At 43.7% G+C, this 18,771-nt stretch overlaps 1 protein-coding gene across 6 annotated transcripts; it reads left to right on the top strand.

Annotated features, from left to right (window-relative positions):
- The first annotated feature begins 289 nt into the window (after window positions 1–289).
- LOC110523772 (armadillo repeat protein deleted in velo-cardio-facial syndrome) lies at window positions 290–18,538 on the top strand. 6 transcript variants are annotated; one of them, XM_036977460.1, is made up of 17 exons: window positions 296–977; window positions 6,290–6,460; window positions 7,518–8,122; window positions 9,144–9,622; window positions 9,715–9,898; window positions 10,075–10,192; window positions 10,373–10,541; window positions 10,709–10,726; window positions 11,237–11,308; window positions 16,044–16,171; window positions 16,417–16,582; window positions 16,804–16,996; window positions 17,118–17,229; window positions 17,388–17,472; window positions 17,583–17,659; window positions 17,759–17,877; window positions 17,966–18,538. In XM_036977460.1, the coding sequence occupies exons 1-16, from the start codon at window positions 957–959 to the stop codon at window positions 17,849–17,851; spliced, it is 2,691 nt and encodes an 896-aa protein (XP_036833355.1). In that variant the 5' UTR covers window positions 296–956; the 3' UTR covers window positions 17,852–17,877; window positions 17,966–18,538. The 6 variants fall into 6 exon arrangements, 5 of the variants coding, with proteins under 5 accessions (XP_036833357.1, XP_036833359.1, XP_036833355.1 ...); XM_036977461.1 differs by having other exon boundaries at window positions 298–977; window positions 16,432–16,582; XR_005051732.1 differs by lacking the exon at window positions 17,966–18,538 and having other exon boundaries at window positions 290–977; window positions 17,388–17,503; window positions 17,759–17,818.
- Window positions 18,539–18,771: the final 233 nt, after the last annotated feature.

Genomic DNA, 18,771 nt, shown 5'->3' with positions numbered 1-18,771 from the left:
ATGTCTAGCTTTCTGTTTTGGATTTGCATGAGTAGGAGCTTACATCACTCAAGGGTGTTTTCACAGATCACTATAGGGTAATAATTAGATGTTAGTGCCTCTTTAGATTACTGGGTTTAATATTAAAATGTAATGTTGTCTAATTGAATTGCATGCAAATATCTAGTTTCACTCGAGGCTGTTATCGCCGTGTGCAGGGTAGCCTCTCTTTGTCTGCTGCACCCTTTGCCTTCCTCTCCTCTCCTCCATCCCTCCATCCTTCTCTCCCTCCATCCCCTTTTCCCATCCGTCCCTCCCTCTGCCCTGCACATGGGTGACGGGGCTGGGCTGGAGCAGCCTTTTTTCCTGCTCCACCTGCATCTGTTTGCCAGCCCAGAGGGAACTGTGTGTGTGAGTGAGTGAGAGAAGCAGGCTACTGGGGAGAAAGCACGCAGATTGCTTTCCGCTAACTGGATATACTCACCCCCTTTTCTTATAGGGTTCAGCAGTATTTCTTTTAGTTTGATTTAACCAACATCTTGCTACTAACCTTGGATACAGCTGTTTGTATGACAGCAGAGAGGGGTGTGTAATGATGAGACTGCCAGTTTTTTGTTGTTGATTCAGCATCTCTTTCATGGGGGAGAGTGCAGAATCAATCTGAGATCACTGTGTGAACATGTGAGAGTGTGTGTGTGTGTGTGCGTGTCTGCGTGTGTGCGTGTGTGTGTGAGAGAGAGAGAGCGAGAGAGAGAGAGAGAGAGAGTGTGGATATGCCTGCGTGCACGTACGTGCGTTAGTGAGAGCCCGGGAGGAAGGATGGCTGCTCATGTCTAAACTGCCTCCATGCTCGCAGGGAAAGGGAAAAGTCAGGGGAGAAAACAGCAGGAGGAGGGGAACAGACGCGGTGCTCTCTTCTCACTGGGGAAGGATTCTGTCCATCGTTTGGTAGGAAAGCTAATCAAAGGGATTTGGCAATGCCTGCAGAGGTGAAAGAGGTAAGTGTTTTGATTTAGTATTTGTTTTCTCTCCACCACCCTCCCTCTTTTCCCGCCGACGCTTTTCCTACAGGAGCCCAGTCCACAGCTGTTCTGTATTCTATTATATTCGGTAAGCTATAGGCTTCTCTCGTAGTATGAAGGGGAAAGCGTTCTTTTCTCCCCTCAGTCTACTTGTGTGTGCTCAGGGACATGCTCTTAACACCTCTGTTCAGTGTGTATGCTGCAGGACATATGGAGAGGCTGTCAATCATGGTAACATTATGAGAGGAGACTGAGTGATAACCGCCCACAGGGGAATGTGCTGCTGCTGCATACGTTTTTATCACCCAGCACACCGCCAGCAAGCCACTGGAAGTTAGAATTACATTAAATATATCCATGCAAGTATTGAACTGCTCGTTGTCCAGGGGGCTTCCTGGCTCCTGCATCCTGCATAGACAAAGACAAGGGATGAGCAGTGTCCTCATTCTCAATGGAAATGAGTCTTGGCACAGCGGTGAATGAGATGGGATATCCTGATGTCATCATGCTGTAATGCCTAGCTGCAGTGGCTCTCTGAGGCTGCTGTGACTGGGTAATGCTGTGTTTGGGTAATGCTGTGTTTGGGTAATGTGGACAGAGAATGTTTTCCTCCCACGTCTTGACAACAAAACAAAAACAAGCCAACTTCTTGCCCCTCTAATTCGGAACCCTGGGAGGGGGTCTAATTGTGACAAGTTATTGCTCGGTGTTTACCGCAATGTTGTGCACACAGTCATTTCACATCAAGTACTGGAGCGATACACATTTCTCTCTCCTCTATCTGATGAAGACAAATTGACTGCATTGTCAGTGGTAATTCTAACAGGGTCGCAGCTTCTCCTCTGAGCTACATTAATGTTGAGATAGAGGGCATGCATTTTCTCCCTCCCCTGCATGATTCGTCTATCGTAATGAGCTTGTGACAAGTATTAAATGTGGCTTGCGTCTGGAGTGCCCTTGAGCCGGCCACTAAATCTGAACTCACTCAGCAGAAGATCAGACTGTTGGCCTTTCCACTATAATGTGGTGCAGTCAGCCTTGATTTGACAGTTGGCTGGAACAAGACTCTAATCGTGTCACTTTGTCCCCTGCTTCAGTGCCTCTAACATCTATCTCCTGCATCTCATTTGTAAACAGCAGCAAATCTGTAGACATATGAGGATAGTTGGTTGATGTGATGGAGGAACAGTGTTGGAAGGCTCTGGATCTGTTGAAAGGCTAATCTAAAAACAGGGCCAGGTGGGAATTTCTCACAGTCCCTAACCTCACTATACATCCCTCTTTGCCTCTATCAAACCCTATTGCCATATCTCAATCCCTCCATCAAGTCTACCTTAGAGAACAGAGACACCCTGCCTTTAGCCAGCTAGTTATATATTTATCTCTGCTCCAATCATTTATCCCTCCAGGGCTGTTTAAGACGGCATTCTCCCCCCCCCCCCCCCCCCCCCCCCCCCCCCCCCCACCCCCCCCCCCTCTCTCTCTCTCTCTCTCACTCTGTCTCCTTCTCTCTGCTGTGTGTCCACACCATGGGGCTTTCATCTCTCCTTCTTTCTCTCTATGACAGATTTATTTGCATGAAGATGAGGACATTATGTTTGGGAAATGGAGGCTGCGTGTGAATCAGCTCTCCCATCACATTAATTAGTTTTATAACTGCAGATTCTGAGGACTATTTTACATGCAGCCTCCTACTATTTACCTTGGATTCGTTGAAGTTGGAATACTGTTGAAATCACTTTTATTTACAGTATGTTGGAATACTGTTGAAATTCACTTTTATCTACAGTATGTTGGAATACTGTTGAAATCACTTTTATTTATAGTATGTTGGAATACTGTTGAAATTCACTTTTATCTACAGTATGTTGGAATACTGTTGAAATCACTTTTATTTACAGTATGTTGGAATACTGTTGAAATTCACTTTTATTTACAGTATGTTGGAATACTGTTGAAATTCACTTTTATCTACAGTATGTTGGAATACTGTTGAAATCACTTTTATTTACAGTATGTTGGAATACTGTTGAATTTACTTTTATCTACAGTATGTTGGAATACTGTTGAAATTCACTTTTATCTACAGTATGTTGGAATACTGTTGAAATCACTTTTATTTACAGTATGTTGGAATACTGTTGAAATCACTTTTATTTACAGTATGTTGGAATACTGTTGAAATCACTTTTATTTACAGTATGTTGGAATACTGTTGAAATCACTTTTATTTATAGTATGTTGGAATACTGTTGAAATCACTTTTATTTACAGTATGTTGGAATACTGTTGAAATTCACTTTTATCTACAGTATGTTGGAATACTGTTGAAATCACTTTTATTTACAGTATGTTGGAATACTGTTGAAATCACTTTTATTTACAGTATGTTGGAATACTGTTGAAATCACTTTTATTTACAGTATGTTGGAATACTGTTGAATTCACTTTTATCTACAGTATGTTGGAATACTGTTGAATTTACTTTTATCTACAGTATGTTGGAATACTGTTGAAATTCACTTTTATCTACAGTATGTTGGAATACTGTTGAAATCACTTTTATTTACAGTATGTTGGAATACTGTTGAAATCACTTTTATTTACAGTATGTTGGAATACTGTTGAAATTCACTTTTATTTACAGTATGTTGGAATACTGTTGAAATCACTTTTATTTACAGTATGTTGGAATACTGTTGAAATCACTTTTATTTACAGTATGTTGGAATACTGTTGAATTTACTTTTATCTACAGTATGTTGGAATACTGTTGAAATTCACTTTTATCTACAGTATGTTGGAATACTGTTGAAATTCACTTTTATCTACAGTATGTTGGAATACTGTTGAATTCACTTTTATTTACAGTATGTTGGAATACTGTTGAAATCACTTTTATTTACAGTATGTTGGAATACTGTTGAATTCACTTTTATCTACAGTATGTTGGAATACTGTTGAAATCACTTTTATTTACAGTATGTTGGAATACTGTTGAATTCACTTTTATCTACAGTATGTTGGAATACTGTTGAATTTACTTTTATCTACAGTATGTTGGAATACTGTTGAAATTACTTTTATTTACAGTATGTTGGAATACTGTTGAATTTACTTTTATTTATAGTATGTTGGAATACTGTTGAATTTACTTTTATTTACAGTATGTTGGAATACTGTTGAATTTACTTTTATCTACAGTATGTTGGAATACTGTTGAATTTACTTTTATCTACAGTATGTTGGAATACTGTTGAATTCACTTTTATTTACAGTATGTTTCTGTAAGGGCTCGATTCAATCCATATCGCAGAAGTTCAGCACTATAGCGAGATCGGAATTGAAAGGCAATGTTCCCATGTTCGTAGAGAATGCATTCGTGGTAAAAACCCTGCATATGTCATCTCAATTGGAAATATCACTTTTATCCTCATTGAATCAAGGCCTTACAGGCAAACCTGATATTTTCATTTGTTCCTGCACAGTAAGAGCACTTTCATTTAGAACGGTGAGATATGATGCATTTTATGTCAGATTATCTGCTTGTTTGCAAGAGATATTGGCACATAAATCAATGGAGTTCTGCTCATTAACATGTTGAATAAGATCTCAGATTCAGACACCCTTGGGTATTAGTATGTGATCAAAACAGAATCTTCCATGTCTGAACAGTATTTAGTATGCTAAAGCAAGTCAACATTAATTATGGGTACTTTTGTTCATATTTTATGCCTCTTTAGTCTCTTTATAGATCCATTTGAAGTTGTTTATGTTTTATATTCAATAGATTCCTAGTTTGGGGAAATGCAATCCCCAAGTTAACTTAAATAAATAAGCATAAATCAGTAAATGACTCTGTGTGTCTCAGGCTAGCTGCTGGAGAGGGCTGATTAAAGACAGGACATTGTTGTATCTCAGTACTTATGCCAAACCATTCCTCCTCATTAATCCACATAATGGCATCATTACTCTTTTAACAAATCAAGTCTCTCAGCACCTGAACCTCCAAAATTACAACAGCCTGCTCTCCTCTTTGCCATTCCCCACACATCAGTATGGAAAGGCTGAATAGCTTTGTGTCTTACACTATACAGTGAGGGGGTGTTTGAAAGAGAGGGCTTAAAAATGAACAATATGCGAGCAGTCAGCAGTGGAAGTGAAAGGTCAGCAGAATGGCAGCAGCAGATTGGTCAACGGGGTGAGAGGGTCTCAAGAGAGGTCAAACAAACGCTGATTTAATTAAACAGTTGGAGCTCATTCTCACATTTAGATAATACCCTCTCTTGCTCTCACCGTCCTGTCACCTTTAGTTTGTCTTTATTTCTCCCTCTCTTTACAAAGGATACTGGGCACTCTCCCTCTTCTTCTCTTTCTATCTCTATCTCCCTCTTCTTCTCTTTCTATCTCCATCTCCCTCTCCTCTCTCTCTTATTCCCTCTCTCTCTCTCTCTCTCTCTCTCTCTCCCTCTTCTTCTCTTTCTATCTCTATCTCCCTCTTCTTCTCTTTCTATCTCTATCTCCATCTTCTTCTCTTTCTATCTATATCTCCCTCTCCTCTCTCTCTTATTCCCTCTCTCTCTCTCTCTCTCTCTCTCTCTCTCTCCCTCTCTCGCTCTCTCTATCTCTATCTCCCTCTCCTCTCTCTCTTATTCCCTCCCTCTCTCTCTCGCTCTCTCTCTCTCCCTCTCTCGCTATCTCCCTCTCCTCTCTCTCTTATTCCCTCTCTCTCTCTCTCTCTCTCTCTCCCTCTCCCTCTCCCTCTTCTTCTCTTTCTATCTCTATCTCCCTCTCCTCTCTCTCTTCTTCCTTCCCCCCCCCTCTCTCTCTCTCTCTCTCTCTCTCTCTGTCTCCCTCTTCTCTTTCGCTCAATCTCCCTCTCTTGCTCTCCCTCTCTCTCTATCTCCCTCTCTATCTACCTCTCCTCTCCTCTCACTCTTTCTCTCTCTCTCTTTCTTTCTCTCTCTCTCTCTCTCTCTCTATCTCCCTCTCTCTCTATCTACCTCTCCTCTCCTCTCATCTCCTCTCTCTCTCTCTCTATCTCCCTCTCTCTCTATCTACCTCTCCTCTCCTCTCACTCTTTCTCTCTCTCTCTCTCAATCTCTTTCTCTGTGAAACGTTCTCTCCTACACTTAGGATGTCTAACTAAATATCTTCCCTTTGCTGTGTATCAAACTCTCGACCCTGCACTTGGTCTGTACTAGGATATGTCTCCAACCCTCTACCCTGTGCTATGTGCTTGCCTGCTGCATAGGAGTGTGTATCTAACGCTTTCCTCTGTTGTGTAGGAGCAGATCCCAGAGGGGCCCTCGTCTCTGTCGGCTATAACCCTGGAGACCAAGGAATCACATGTGGAGCCTGCAGACGATGACCTGAACACACCCACCTCCAACTCCTCTGTTGTCACCTCCACCAATGGCAGCTCCACTGCAGAGACAGAGGCACCACAACACACAGAGGTTCCCACTCTTCAATATATTGATCCCCTATGATCCCCTATTTAGCAATCAGTCATCGTCTAAGCTCAGCCAGTTGATCTCTACAGTACATCTCTCCCAGGATCATACTGTAATCATTATCTACTGGAATCTGAAGCATGGATTAATCCTCCATTATATCTCCAATAAAACCCCATCCCTGTGCATTACGATTTATGTCAGAACAATTGGAAACAATAACTATATAGTGTAATACATCTGCAGCTCTGGTGAACCATGATGTGTTTTTAATCCTAACCATCCGCCAGAAACAAATTGCCATTCAACAGAATGTAAACCTAAAGGCCCCAGACAGCTTTTTGAACTGAAGGCTGCATTGTGCCAAGCTGCCAGAATTTCCCTTGGGGAAGTAGCAGCTAACACTATTGTATCTCAGGGCCAGAGAATTCCACAAAGCTTATCCTAGTGTAGAATTTCCACAAAACTATTCATCAGACTATTTGAGTCATATTTATATCATATTCATAGTTGTGCAAGATAAAAACACAGATTGCGTGTTGGTGGTTGTGAAACTGTTCACATCAAAATCCACTTCCATCAAACAGACCATTTTAATTTCCTGCAATTTACTCTAGTACTCAACAGTAGCTGGACCTCAGCTTGTTTCATCACAGTCCAATCTAAACTCATTTCCAACTGGGGAAATACATTATTCACTGGCAGCCAAGCAGAATGAATTATCTACTCGCCTACTTCAAAGCCAGAAATCTGTTGTAATAAAAATGATGGATAATTCCTGTGAGACGAGAGCTTGTGGGGGATTTTTTGGTTTGTTTAATGCAGGGTTAAATGTTTATCAAACTGTGCCATTTTGTGCTCTCTGCTGTTGGGGAAAAAGTAGTAGATTTGGTGGTAGTATCGATAAACGTGGATGTGGTTATTTGAGGCAGTGAGTGCAGCTTTAGGATGGCGTCTCATAGACTTGGCTGAGGCTGTGATGGAGATGGAATATTAGATCCCACAGTTGGGGCAGTCTGACTGGTGTATTGAAATGAACGATATGCCTTCCTCCCTACAGGACCCCAAGGCTGTGGAAATGGCGAATGACCAGGCAGACACACCCACCCCACAGCTTCCCCCAGCCCCACAGCATCCCCCGGTTACCCAGGTTCCCATGTGTCCAGACAACCAATCTCTGCAGCCCAGCCCCCTGACCAACGTCCAACACTCCTCTGAGTACCTCACCCCCCTTATCACAACCACTGCTACCATCACCACTCTCCCCCCTCCCTACAACAACACAGACCGTGATCCCAACACAGAGATCCCTGAGAGGCAGAACAGCATCTACACCCTCCCCGACCCTCCCTTTCCTGGCCTTGGAGGTGATATGTGTTCTGGGTATGGCAGCCTGTCTCGAGGAGGTGTCCACCATAGCTCCCTCCACACCTACTGGCCCTCCAGGAACTACCAGACCCAGCCCGGAGGCCACTACACCCTGCCCCTACCCAGGGACAACTACGGCCAGGTGGGCCTGACTAACCAGACCGAGGGGGAAGGACCAGGGGACGCCCAGGATGTAAAGGCTGACTACCCCACCTCCAGCTACGCCACCCTGGGGGGAATCCACTATCTCAGACCCATCACTACCATGGAGCTCCTGATGGAGCCGTCCAGAACCAGGTTAGGATATGGGCTAGCTAGTTCGGCACATGCATGACAGTAGAACTCCCTAGCAGCATATCCAAGCTAAAAAGACTGGTGACCTTGTTATGTCAGCTCTATGGAAAGGTGATGGAATCCATTGATTCAAAGTCAAAGTCCTTTATTCCCATTAAAATTAGTTATTTACATTCAGAGAATGGACAGTAGTAAAAGGAAATCTAATGTGTGGCGCGCAAATATCAATAACCTCTCTGTAAATGAGTTTACCCTTGACAAAACAGGGCATTGATTTTTGCAGTGTGTAGGTAGTCATTTGAAAAAGAGGACACATTCTGTGTATTGTTTGCTACTGACCAATGGAACAGTCCAGTACACGATCATTATCTTCATTCACCACATAAATGCTGTTTTCAGTGAAGAGATAACCCTGTAGAGTACACTTCACCATACACTGACCCTCAAAATCCGATTATGTAGCTTATGGACACATTTAAAAAAAAAAAAAGAAAAAAAAGAGGAGACTTAGAAAATTCTACTATACGACTCAACACAGCTCAGTATGGCTTGAAACTGCATGAGTGGACTTCTGTATATTGCGTTCCATAGCGTTGAGCCTCAGTGGGAGCTTCTAGCTGCTGTAGTCCATGTGGTGGGGCGAGACAGATGGCCAGCAGTTTAGGAGCAGGTGGTAACAATCAGGGGAGGCCACCAGTCAATAAATAAGGAGGTTACACCTGTATCACTGACTGACAGCAGCACTTTCCTCAGCTTGTAAGCTGCCAATGAGCTGTTTACAGAGGATGCTTAGCTATCTAGCGCCCCGTCGCTTCCAACGCCTGTCTTCTGCTCTCTCTCTTTCTCTCCATCTATCTGGAACTCAAGCTGTCCAGATAAAATATCTGTTTGCACAACTATTCAGAGAACACATCAAATTGCTTTCTGTGCTTTCTGTCTGTCTCTACATATAGGCCCATCTCTTGTCCTTGTCTCAGCCCCCCCCCCCCCCACTTAACCTCTCCTTCACTCTCTATTTCTCCAGAGGGGGATACGAGGAGGCCCTCATGTCCCAGGTGGACGGAGACCCCACCTCCTTCTTCCAGGCCATGTCCAGGGCCCAGATGCTACAGTTCCCCCACAAGCGCTGCAGCATGGTCAGCCTGGACAGCATCCGTAAGGACCCCCGCTGGAGGGACCCCAACCTGAGGGAGGTCATCACCATGCTCAGCCACCCCATGGACCCGGTCAAGTCCAACGCCGCCGCCTACTTGCAGCACCTGTGCTACGAGAACGACCACATGAAGCAGGACGTCAGGCAGCTGAAGGGGGTTCCAGTACTGGTGGGCCTCCTGGACCACCCTAAAGCCGAGGTCCACCGCAAGGCCTGTGGAGCCCTGAGGAACATCTCCTACGGGAAAGACCACCACAACAAGGTGGCCATCAAGAACTGTGACGGCATCCCCGCCCTGGTCAGACTGCTGAGAAAGTCCAGTAACATGGAGGTCAGAGAGCTGGTCACAGGTACAGTGAGCCTATGACAAAAGATTCACCCTGATTACCCAAACACCTTGTGTATAGCATTCGGACAAATCGCGTATACTTTTTACCTATAGGGACCCTGTGGAACCTCTCCTCCCATGAGCCTCTGAAGATGATGATCATCAACCACGGGCTCCAGACACTAACTGATGAGGTCATCATCCCCCACTCTGGCTGGAGGAGAGACCCTACTGAGCACTCCAGACCCCAGGAGACAGAGTGGACCACCGTGTTCAAGAACACCTCAGGATGTCTCAGGCAAAGTATAGCAGCTACATAGATGAAAAGATAATGGAACCTTACACAATAACTATTTCAGGGTTCATTGCTCCCTAAATTGGACATTTCTAAATTGGACGTAATGGTAAATGAGATACTGATAGCGGTGCTATACTAACTTAATCCGCCCCACTAATAGAGCTGTGTTCCCCCAGGAATGTGAGCTCAGATGGGGCAGAGGCTCGGCAGAGACTGAGGGAGTGTGAGGGGCTGGTGGACGCACTCCTCTATGCCCTTCAGTCAGCTGTCGCACACAAGGAGACCGACAATAAGGTGAACGCAGACACAGATGAGCACATGTAAATCCCAACGAAAACACTATAGCCAGAATGAGAATCAGTACATTAATCAAAAGTATTCTGGACCACAAATGAGAATCAGACCCTCCCTATATTCTATGCATCTGCTGTCTGTGATGAGCATCTTTGTGTTGTTTATCCTCCTCTCTCTCAGTCGGTAGAGAACTGTGTCTGCATCCTGAGAAACCTCTCCTACCACGTCCACAAAGAGGTGCCGGGGGCGGAGAGATTTCAGGAACCCGTGGCCAATCAGGTGCCAGGGTTAGGAGGGAACCAGAAGAAAAAGAAGGAGGCAGACTGTTTTGGAGGGAAGAAGCCAAAGGGTGAGTTGAATCTGACCTCATGATGGCGCTATATGAATGGTTGTCAAGCAGTTTGCACAACACGTAATACGCAGTAGAATTGTGGGATTTCTGGTGTGTACTCTGTGTTGCAAAACTGTCTTCCTTATTTATCTTTTGTTTTGTTTCCTTCCATCCCCATTCAATAGAGGAGTGGTTCAGTCAAAGTAAGTCTGTCTGAATGAATGATATTTGACAATCTGAAAATCCATAATAATGTTCTGTCAACTATGAGAAACCAGGACCTCTGTGGTTGCTTGCCCTTTAGTCTGCCTCAAGACCTGAGCTTCAATGGAAGACCTAGGGTTTTCTGGCACACTGTTAGAAAAGATTTCTACACATTCCATGTCTCTATACACTTTCCATGTTTTGATCTTTCCTATTTATTGTGTGTGTGTGTGTGTATGTATGTGTCTGTGTGTGTGTGTGTGTGTGTGTGTGTGTGTGTGTGTGTGTGTGTGTGGTTGTGTGTATGTATGTGTCTGTGTGTGTGTGTGTGTGTGTGTGTATGTATGTGTCTGTGTCTGTGTGTGTGTGTATGTATGTGTCTGTGTGTGTGTGTGTGTGTGTGTTTGCGTGTGTGTGTGTGTGTGTGTGTGTGTGTGTGTGTGTGTGTGTGTGCGCGTGCGTGCGTGCGTGCATGTGCGTGGTTGCGTGTGTGTGTGTGTTTTGTCTAGGCTGGAGAAATGGACCAAGTGATAAAAAATATGGTACTCTGGATTTACCCAAACGCACAGAACCAATGAAAGGTATGGAACATCTTTAGGGATCTGTGGATTGGTCAAGATTCAAGACATGCATTTATGTAACTTCAAGATGCATTCCAAAGACGTACGTTGTACAAAGCCTTAACCTTGGCATTAGGCATTTGGAAAGGGTATTTGTGCATGATGTAGAATAGTTTCCAATGTGTTGTACTGTCTTGAAGTGGTTGGATTGTATTTGAAACATTCAGAGATAACAATAGGTTGTCTGAATGTTTTGACAGAACTACATGGTCCATACAAACGTACCATGTGTCAGTTACTGTATGAGTACAATACAATATGGAATAGCTTGATGGGACTGCTGTGGCAACTCAAGAGACTTATATTGTGAATAATGTACTTCTGTGTTTGAGATGGAGCAGTATAGACAGCTAGTAGAGCTTATATTCAGCATCAAATGAAGGGACGATTGAATGCATTTTGTGCCACAATGTGATGATAAGGCACTATAGCTGCCTTTTTTATGTCAAATATAATGTGTAATATCGCAGACTATTGACAGGATTCTAAACTAGTCATTGACATTCAGAAGTTCCAACAGAAGATTATACCTTAGTAAAAAAGAGAGTTGTATAACTGATTAGATTATACCTTAGTAAAAAAGAGAGTTGTATAACTGAATAGATTATACCTTAGTAAAAAAGAGAGTTGTATAACTGAATAGATTATACCTTAGTAAAAAAGAGAGTTGTATAACTGAATAGATTATACCTTAGTAAAAAAGAGAGTTGTATAACTGAATAGATTATACCTTAGTAAAAAAGAGAGTTGTATAACTGATGAGATTATACAACTCTCTTCTATATGGCATTGGAACACAATCAGATACATGAATATACAGACAAAATCATTCCCTGAGCATGGTTGTCTTTTGATGTAGAAGTCCAGACAGCTTTAGAGGGAAGGTTTGGTCGTGGCCCACCAGAATTTGTGTGAGAAGGTTTCTGATGACACAGGGAACGGGCACTGCTCGATGGACCTGTGTGGCCAGTCAGGTATTATACAGGTCTGTAGAAAATCTTATACCCTCCACAGAACCTGTGTGTCTGGCTGTGGAGCCATCCCACACTCCTGCCTGCGGCTGCAATCAATGTGATAAGAAGGTTACATGCCTAGGTCAGGATTAGACAGCACGTAAGTCTCCCAGCCAGAGGCAGCCTATCAGCATCTCCGGCTTCAGCTGGCTGAATATCATTGGAAAGCCTCTGGAGGGCAGCCTGTGAGAGAATTCCTGAGTATTTGGATTCCTTCTATACTCCAGCATGACTACTGGGGATGTGTGTGTAGCTAGAAGCCTCTCACTCCGGTAGAATAATACAGTCTGTGAATATTGTTGAAGTGAGTGGTGGTACCGTTTGTAGCAGACAAGAGCGCACAGAGAGCTGATAAGAGTTGGAGCCCGAAGCACCCATTGGTTAATAATGCAATAGTGATCCATGTTTACATGTAGTTGGGGTGTTTGCGTGAAAGTTTGGAGTTGGAAAAGACATGTTGTTTTCTTTATGCATTTGTAATATCATGCACAGTCCACATCCCTTTTGCAAGGCAGAATATTCCTTCAACATAAAAGCAGTGTGAATATCTAAAATGTACACACACAAACATGGCTGCGCTTTAATTGGGGGTATTATCTATGTTGTGTACATTATACTGTATAGTCTTTCTGAAATACTAAGCCAATAATAATGTTGAGCTTCATAACCTAACTGTGTAAGCCTACATATATTCTCTAGAGCAGTGGTTCCCGCAATGTTTATAGTCCCGTACCCCTTCAAACATTCAACCTCCAGCTGCGTACCCCCTCTAGCACCAGGGTCAGCAGTCTCTCAAATGTTGTTTTATTAAACATAAGAATGCGTGTGAGTTTGTCACAACCCGGCTCGTGGAAAATGACAAAGAGCTCTTTTAGGACCAGGGCACAAATAATAATATAATAATAATCAATCATTTTGCTCTTTACTTAGCCATCTTACATATAAAACCTTATTTGTTCATCAAAAATTGTGAATAACTCACCACAGCTTAATGAGAAGGGTATTCTTGAAAGGATGCACATAACTCTGCAATATTGGGTTGTATTGGAGAGAGTCTCAGTCTTTTTCCACACACAGTCTGTGCCTGTATTTAGTTTTCATGCTAGTGAGGGCCGAGAATCCACTCTCACATAGGTACGTGGTTGCAAAGGGCATCAGTGTCTTAACAGCGCGATTTGTGCAGGATACTCTGAGTGCAGCCCAATCCAGAAATCTGGCAGTGGCTTCTGATTAAATTCAAGAACCGCTTGTTGCAATTTCGATGAGGCTCTCTTGTTCAGATGTAAGTCCAGTAAGTGGACTGGAGGCAGGGCTTGAAAGGGATAACAAATCCAGCTGTTTGTGTCATCTGTTTCGGGAAAGTACCTGTGTAATTGCGCATCTAACTCACTCAGGTGCTTCGCCAAATCACATTTGATATTGTCCTTAACCTTGTTCATTTGCACACAAAAAAATCATACAATGATGGAAAGACCTGTGTGTTGTCCTTGTTAATGCAGACAGAAAAGAGCTCCAACTTCTTGATCATAGCCTCAATTTTGTCCCGCACATTGAATATAGTTGCGGAGAGTCCCTGTAATCCTAGATTCAGATCATTCAGGTGAGAAAAAACATCACCCAGATTGGCCAGTCGTGTGAGAAACTCGTCATCATGCAAGCGGTCAGACAAGTGAAAATGATGGTCATTAAAGAAAACTTTATGCTCGTCTCTCAATTCAAAAAAATGTGTCAATACTTTGCCCCTCGATAACCAGCACACTTGTTGTAAAAGCGTTACATGGTCGCTGCCCATATCATTGCATAGTGAGGAAAATAGTTCAGGGGCCTTGCTTTAATAAAGTTAACCATTTTCACTGTAGTGTCCAAAATGTTTTTCAAGCTGTCAGGTGTCCAAGTGGCGTCGGGAGCAACTGCTTGGACGCGCATTACCACATTGTCTCCCTGTCATGGCTTTTGCGCCATCAGAACAGATACCAACACATCTTGACCACCAAAGTCAATTTTATGTCAGAAAGCTGTCAAGTACTTTAAAAATATAATCTCCTCTTGTCCTGGTTTCCAGTGGTTTGCAGAAGAGGATGCCTTCCTTAATTGACGCCCCATAAATGTAACGGCCATATACCAGGAGCTGTGCCAGGCCCGCCACTTCTGTTGACTCATCCAGCTGTAATGCATAGAATTCACTGGCTTGTATGCGAAGCAGTAGTTGTTTCAAAACATCTCCTGCCATGTCACTGATACGTCGTGAAACAGTGTTGTTTGATGAAAACTCTTGAGGCTTATTTTTCAAATTGGAGTGTTTTGTTTCTAAATGTCTGCGCAAGAGTGAAGGTTGCATCGAGTTGTGAGATAGTACTTTTGCAAGTATAACACACTGTGGCTGAGGAAAGGCACTACTCCCAATCAACGTAGTTCTCATCATCTTTGCGCCTCTTCGATGTTGTTCGTGCTTTCCCGGGTAAGGGAGCAGTAGCTCTTCGGCTGCATCAGATTCACAACTGTCAGTGTCCATGCTAGCTGGCCTAACAAATGTAAAATTACAGCTTGTGTCATCGACAGTAGAGTGCTAGCAGCAGTACTACCAGTAGAGCTGGTATGTGTCTCTATGGACTCTGGCCTTACTTTTTTTTAACCATTTATCAATTTTCGAGCCAACGGAATGAGCAGCAGTGTCGTTTGGCTACATATGGACCATTAGTGGAATTCCCGCCGTGAGAGAGTAATTGGATGTTGGATGTTAATTATTTGACTAGGCTACCTGTATTTGACATTGACATGGTTTTTTTTGCCCAATTTCGTGGTATCCAATTGTTGTAGTTACTGTCTTGTCTCATCGCTACAGCTTCCGCACGGACTCAGGAGAGGCGAAGGTTGAGAGACATGCGTCCTCCGAAACACAACCCAACCAAGCCGCACTGCTTCTTAACACAGGGCACATCCAACCCGGAAGCAAGCCACACCAATGTGTCACCGTACACCTAGCAACCTGGTCAGCGTGCACTGTGCCCGGCCCGCCACAGGAGTCACTAGTGTGCGACGAGACAAGGATATCCCTGCCGGCCAAACCCTCCCTAACCCGGACGACGCTAGGCCAATTGTTTGCCGCCTCATGGGCCTCCCGGTCGTGACAGAGCCTGGGCTCGAATCCAGAGTCTCTGGTGGCACAGCCTTAGACCACTGCGCCACCCGGGAGGCCCTTGACATTGACATTTTTGGCAGTGAAACGAGGCTACTCCGGGGAGAAAAAAAACTCACCCAAATGTATAGCTCCGTTGGAAAATATAGATGGACTGTTTGAAAATGTGAAGAATTAAAAAAAAAAAAGTTTCATAGGAAACTGCACTGCATTTTTCATATTGTCCTGCTTAGAGTCTTCTCACTTTGGCCGCTAAACTCCAAGCTGTCTGAAAATGTATACTCTACTACATAAAACAAACAGTATGGGACAAGTAATCAGTTTTTATCTCATCTGTGTTTCACTACGAAGTCTGAAATTAGCTTTTTAAGTGCTTAACTGTATGTGCTGGTTACTGATCCAACCTTCTGTTGACTGGTGCCTTGAAAACCACTGTGTCTCATCATACCAGTTCCAATGTATCTGAGAGTTCTCAGTGCTTCTATCTCTCTCTCTCGTTCCCTTGTTCCCTCCCTCACTCCCTCCCTCCCTCTCTCCCTCTCTGTAGGTCTGGAGCTGCTTTACCAGCCAGAGGTTGTGAGGCTATACCTGTCTCTCCTCACTTGCAGTCAGAACCACAACACCCTGGAGGCAGCAGCCGGAGCGCTGCAGAACCTCGCTGCAGGACACTGGGCTGTGAGTGAAGGGCAATCGTAGAAGCAGTTGATCTGAGGCTGTGGGAGAACAGACTGTTTGTTTCTCATCCCCTTTCTCTTTCTCTCTCTCCCTCTTGCTCTCTGTGTGAAGGGTTGATTAAGTGTGATTGAATTGTGGTTGAAAAACTATAATATGTATAAAAGTATGTATTAATAATCATAAGTAGCACAATAGGACTTTACAAAATGTCATACATTACACCCTTCTATTATTCTCTCTCTCTGTGCCTTTGCTCAAAGTGGTCCAGTTACATCCGGGCCACAGTGAGGAAGGAGAAAGGTCTGCCTGTCCTGGTGGAGCTACTGCGTTCAGATGGTGATAAAGTGGTCCGGGCTGTAGCTATTGCTCTCCGCAACCTGGCCATAGATCGCCGCAACAAAGACCTCATAGGTACATAGACGCGCACGCACGCACGCACGCACACACACACACACACACACACACACACACACACACACACACACACACACACACACACACACACACACACACACACACACACACACACACACACACACACACACACACACACACACACACACACACACACACACACACACACACACACACACACACACACAGGTGATTTGACCATTTTCTTTTCCCCACAGGGAGTTATGCCATGAGGGACCTGGTCAGTAACCTGCCCTGTGGTCAACAGAGGCCAGCCAAGAACCTGGAAGGGGACACAGTGGTGGCCATTCTGAACACTATCCATGAGATCATCTCAGACAGCCCTGAGAACGCCCGAGGTCTCATACAGGGCCACGCCATCCAGAAACTGGTAGCCATCAACAAGACAAGGTAGATTTTCATAGCATAATATCTTATATGGTGTTGGTTTCAATTGGCTAGATGCTCAGTCCACAGTGCTGTGCTTTCTCCTTTATGCTGGCTCTGGTTGATTCTGTTGTTTCTTTGCTAGCCAATCTGGGCGAGAGACCAAAGCAGCATCTCATGTCCTGCAGACAGTGTGGGCTTACAAGGACCTAAGAAACAGTCTCTACAAGGGAGGCTGGAACAAGAGCCACTTTAAGGTATGGCATGGCATGCTGTAGAAGGCTGTATTCCCCATTCACTACACAGTCCAAATGGGCACAAACACAACTCTGTTATTGATTTGTAACTTGAGCACTGTATGGGACAACATTAGTTCCTAATGGCATACTGTGTGTTCTCTCTTTTTTACTCTCAGCCAACTAGTGGAATGCCCAAAAAACCCAAGAGCGGAAAGTCAGGCTATGATGACATCACACTGCCTCTGATGGAGAAAAATCAAGGTCACCATGAGACTGTAGCTTCAGCATAAGTGTGGGTGTGCCTATTCCTTGTTTGTCATTTGAATGTAAAATGGCCTTTGATTATTGTATTCTCTCTATCTTTCCCACAGATGGATACTCCACTGTGGAGCAGGGGGACAGAGTGGGTGATGGGCCAGGCCACATGATGGAGAGAGAGCCTCTCCAGGTCAGTAACAATGTGCAGAGCGCCTTACTATACGTAAGGTCAGGAGTTCTTCAATGGGGACTCACATTTAACTAAACACACACTCACATTTTGTTGTAGAGTATCCCAGAGAGGAAGCACTTCATCCGGGCTGGAAGGCCTGCAGTGGGCCTGGTGGAGCGCAAACCTCCACCCCTCGACTCCTGGGTCTGAGACTGGTAGAAGGGATTGTAGTGCAGGTAAATCCAATTTCACTGAACTATTTCAGGAATTATGTTTTACACATCGGTGTGATGCATGTCCTTTGTCTTTTTTCTTTTTTTGCAGGAGATGTGCTGGTAAAAGAGGAAGTGAAACGTCAACATTTGTGGAGGTCATTGTGGTGTTTATCCTTTAGATGGACATTCTGTCGGTCAACTCACCATTTAGGACAACATGGTTTATTCTCAGTAAATAAGAATAGAGTGAATATGGACTGGCATTTACATTTTCAATGTGAAACTCTGACTGGTGTTGATCAGAGCCTCTCCTACTTAGAAAATAAATAAACGTGCACATACTGGACAGAGGGATGAGTGGAGTGACACAGCTGAATGTAGGCCAGGAAGTTAGGATTTGTCAAAACATTTTTGTTTTATTTACCTGACCTGCCCTACTCTAGAATTAACATGTTGTATTGTTTTACTCCTGCAAGGTGTGCATCCGTTTTATGTGAGAGACTAGTTGGAAATGGGATTGTACATGTGTAATAAAATATTGTTAATATTCTAAATTAAGGCATTTATATTGTAATATTCATGTTATTTATTAACAGTTGTGAACGTTATCTTGTCACCACAAATACAATGGATACCTCCATATAATAATATGCTAAGTAATAGTGCCATTTATTAAGGAGCTGACTCGATGACTTTGCTTTATGCAGTGTTTGTTCTTGCATCGCGATGTTAAATTGATAATGTTAGCAAATAAAATCCATAATTTCTCATACAATTTCTCAACGTTATATGGACTTCATTTATACTGTATTTTCTGTTCTTCTCGTCTTTCTGTTACGACAAGGGCGAGGGGTTTATTCAACATGTATGTTGGGAAATGTATCATTCACGCAGCATGCTGCTTGGGTGCTGTGC

This window comes from Oncorhynchus mykiss, chromosome 5, assembly GCF_013265735.2.
Source record: "Oncorhynchus mykiss isolate Arlee chromosome 5, USDA_OmykA_1.1, whole genome shotgun sequence".
NCBI lineage: Eukaryota > Metazoa > Chordata > Actinopteri > Salmoniformes > Salmonidae > Oncorhynchus > Oncorhynchus mykiss.
This window is presented reverse-complemented; position numbering and strand designations above follow the sequence as displayed.

Coding starts and splice junctions, on each gene's coding strand:
- LOC110523772 (XM_036977460.1), top strand. CDS start 957: ATGCCTGCAGAGGTGAAAGAG. Junction 6,461..7,517: donor AGGCACCACAACACACAGAG/GTTCCCACTCTT, acceptor TCCTCCCTACAG/GACCCCAAGGCTGTGGAAAT. Junction 10,193..10,372: donor ACAAGGAGACCGACAATAAG/GTGAACGCAGAC, acceptor CCTCTCTCTCAG/TCGGTAGAGAACTGTGTCTG.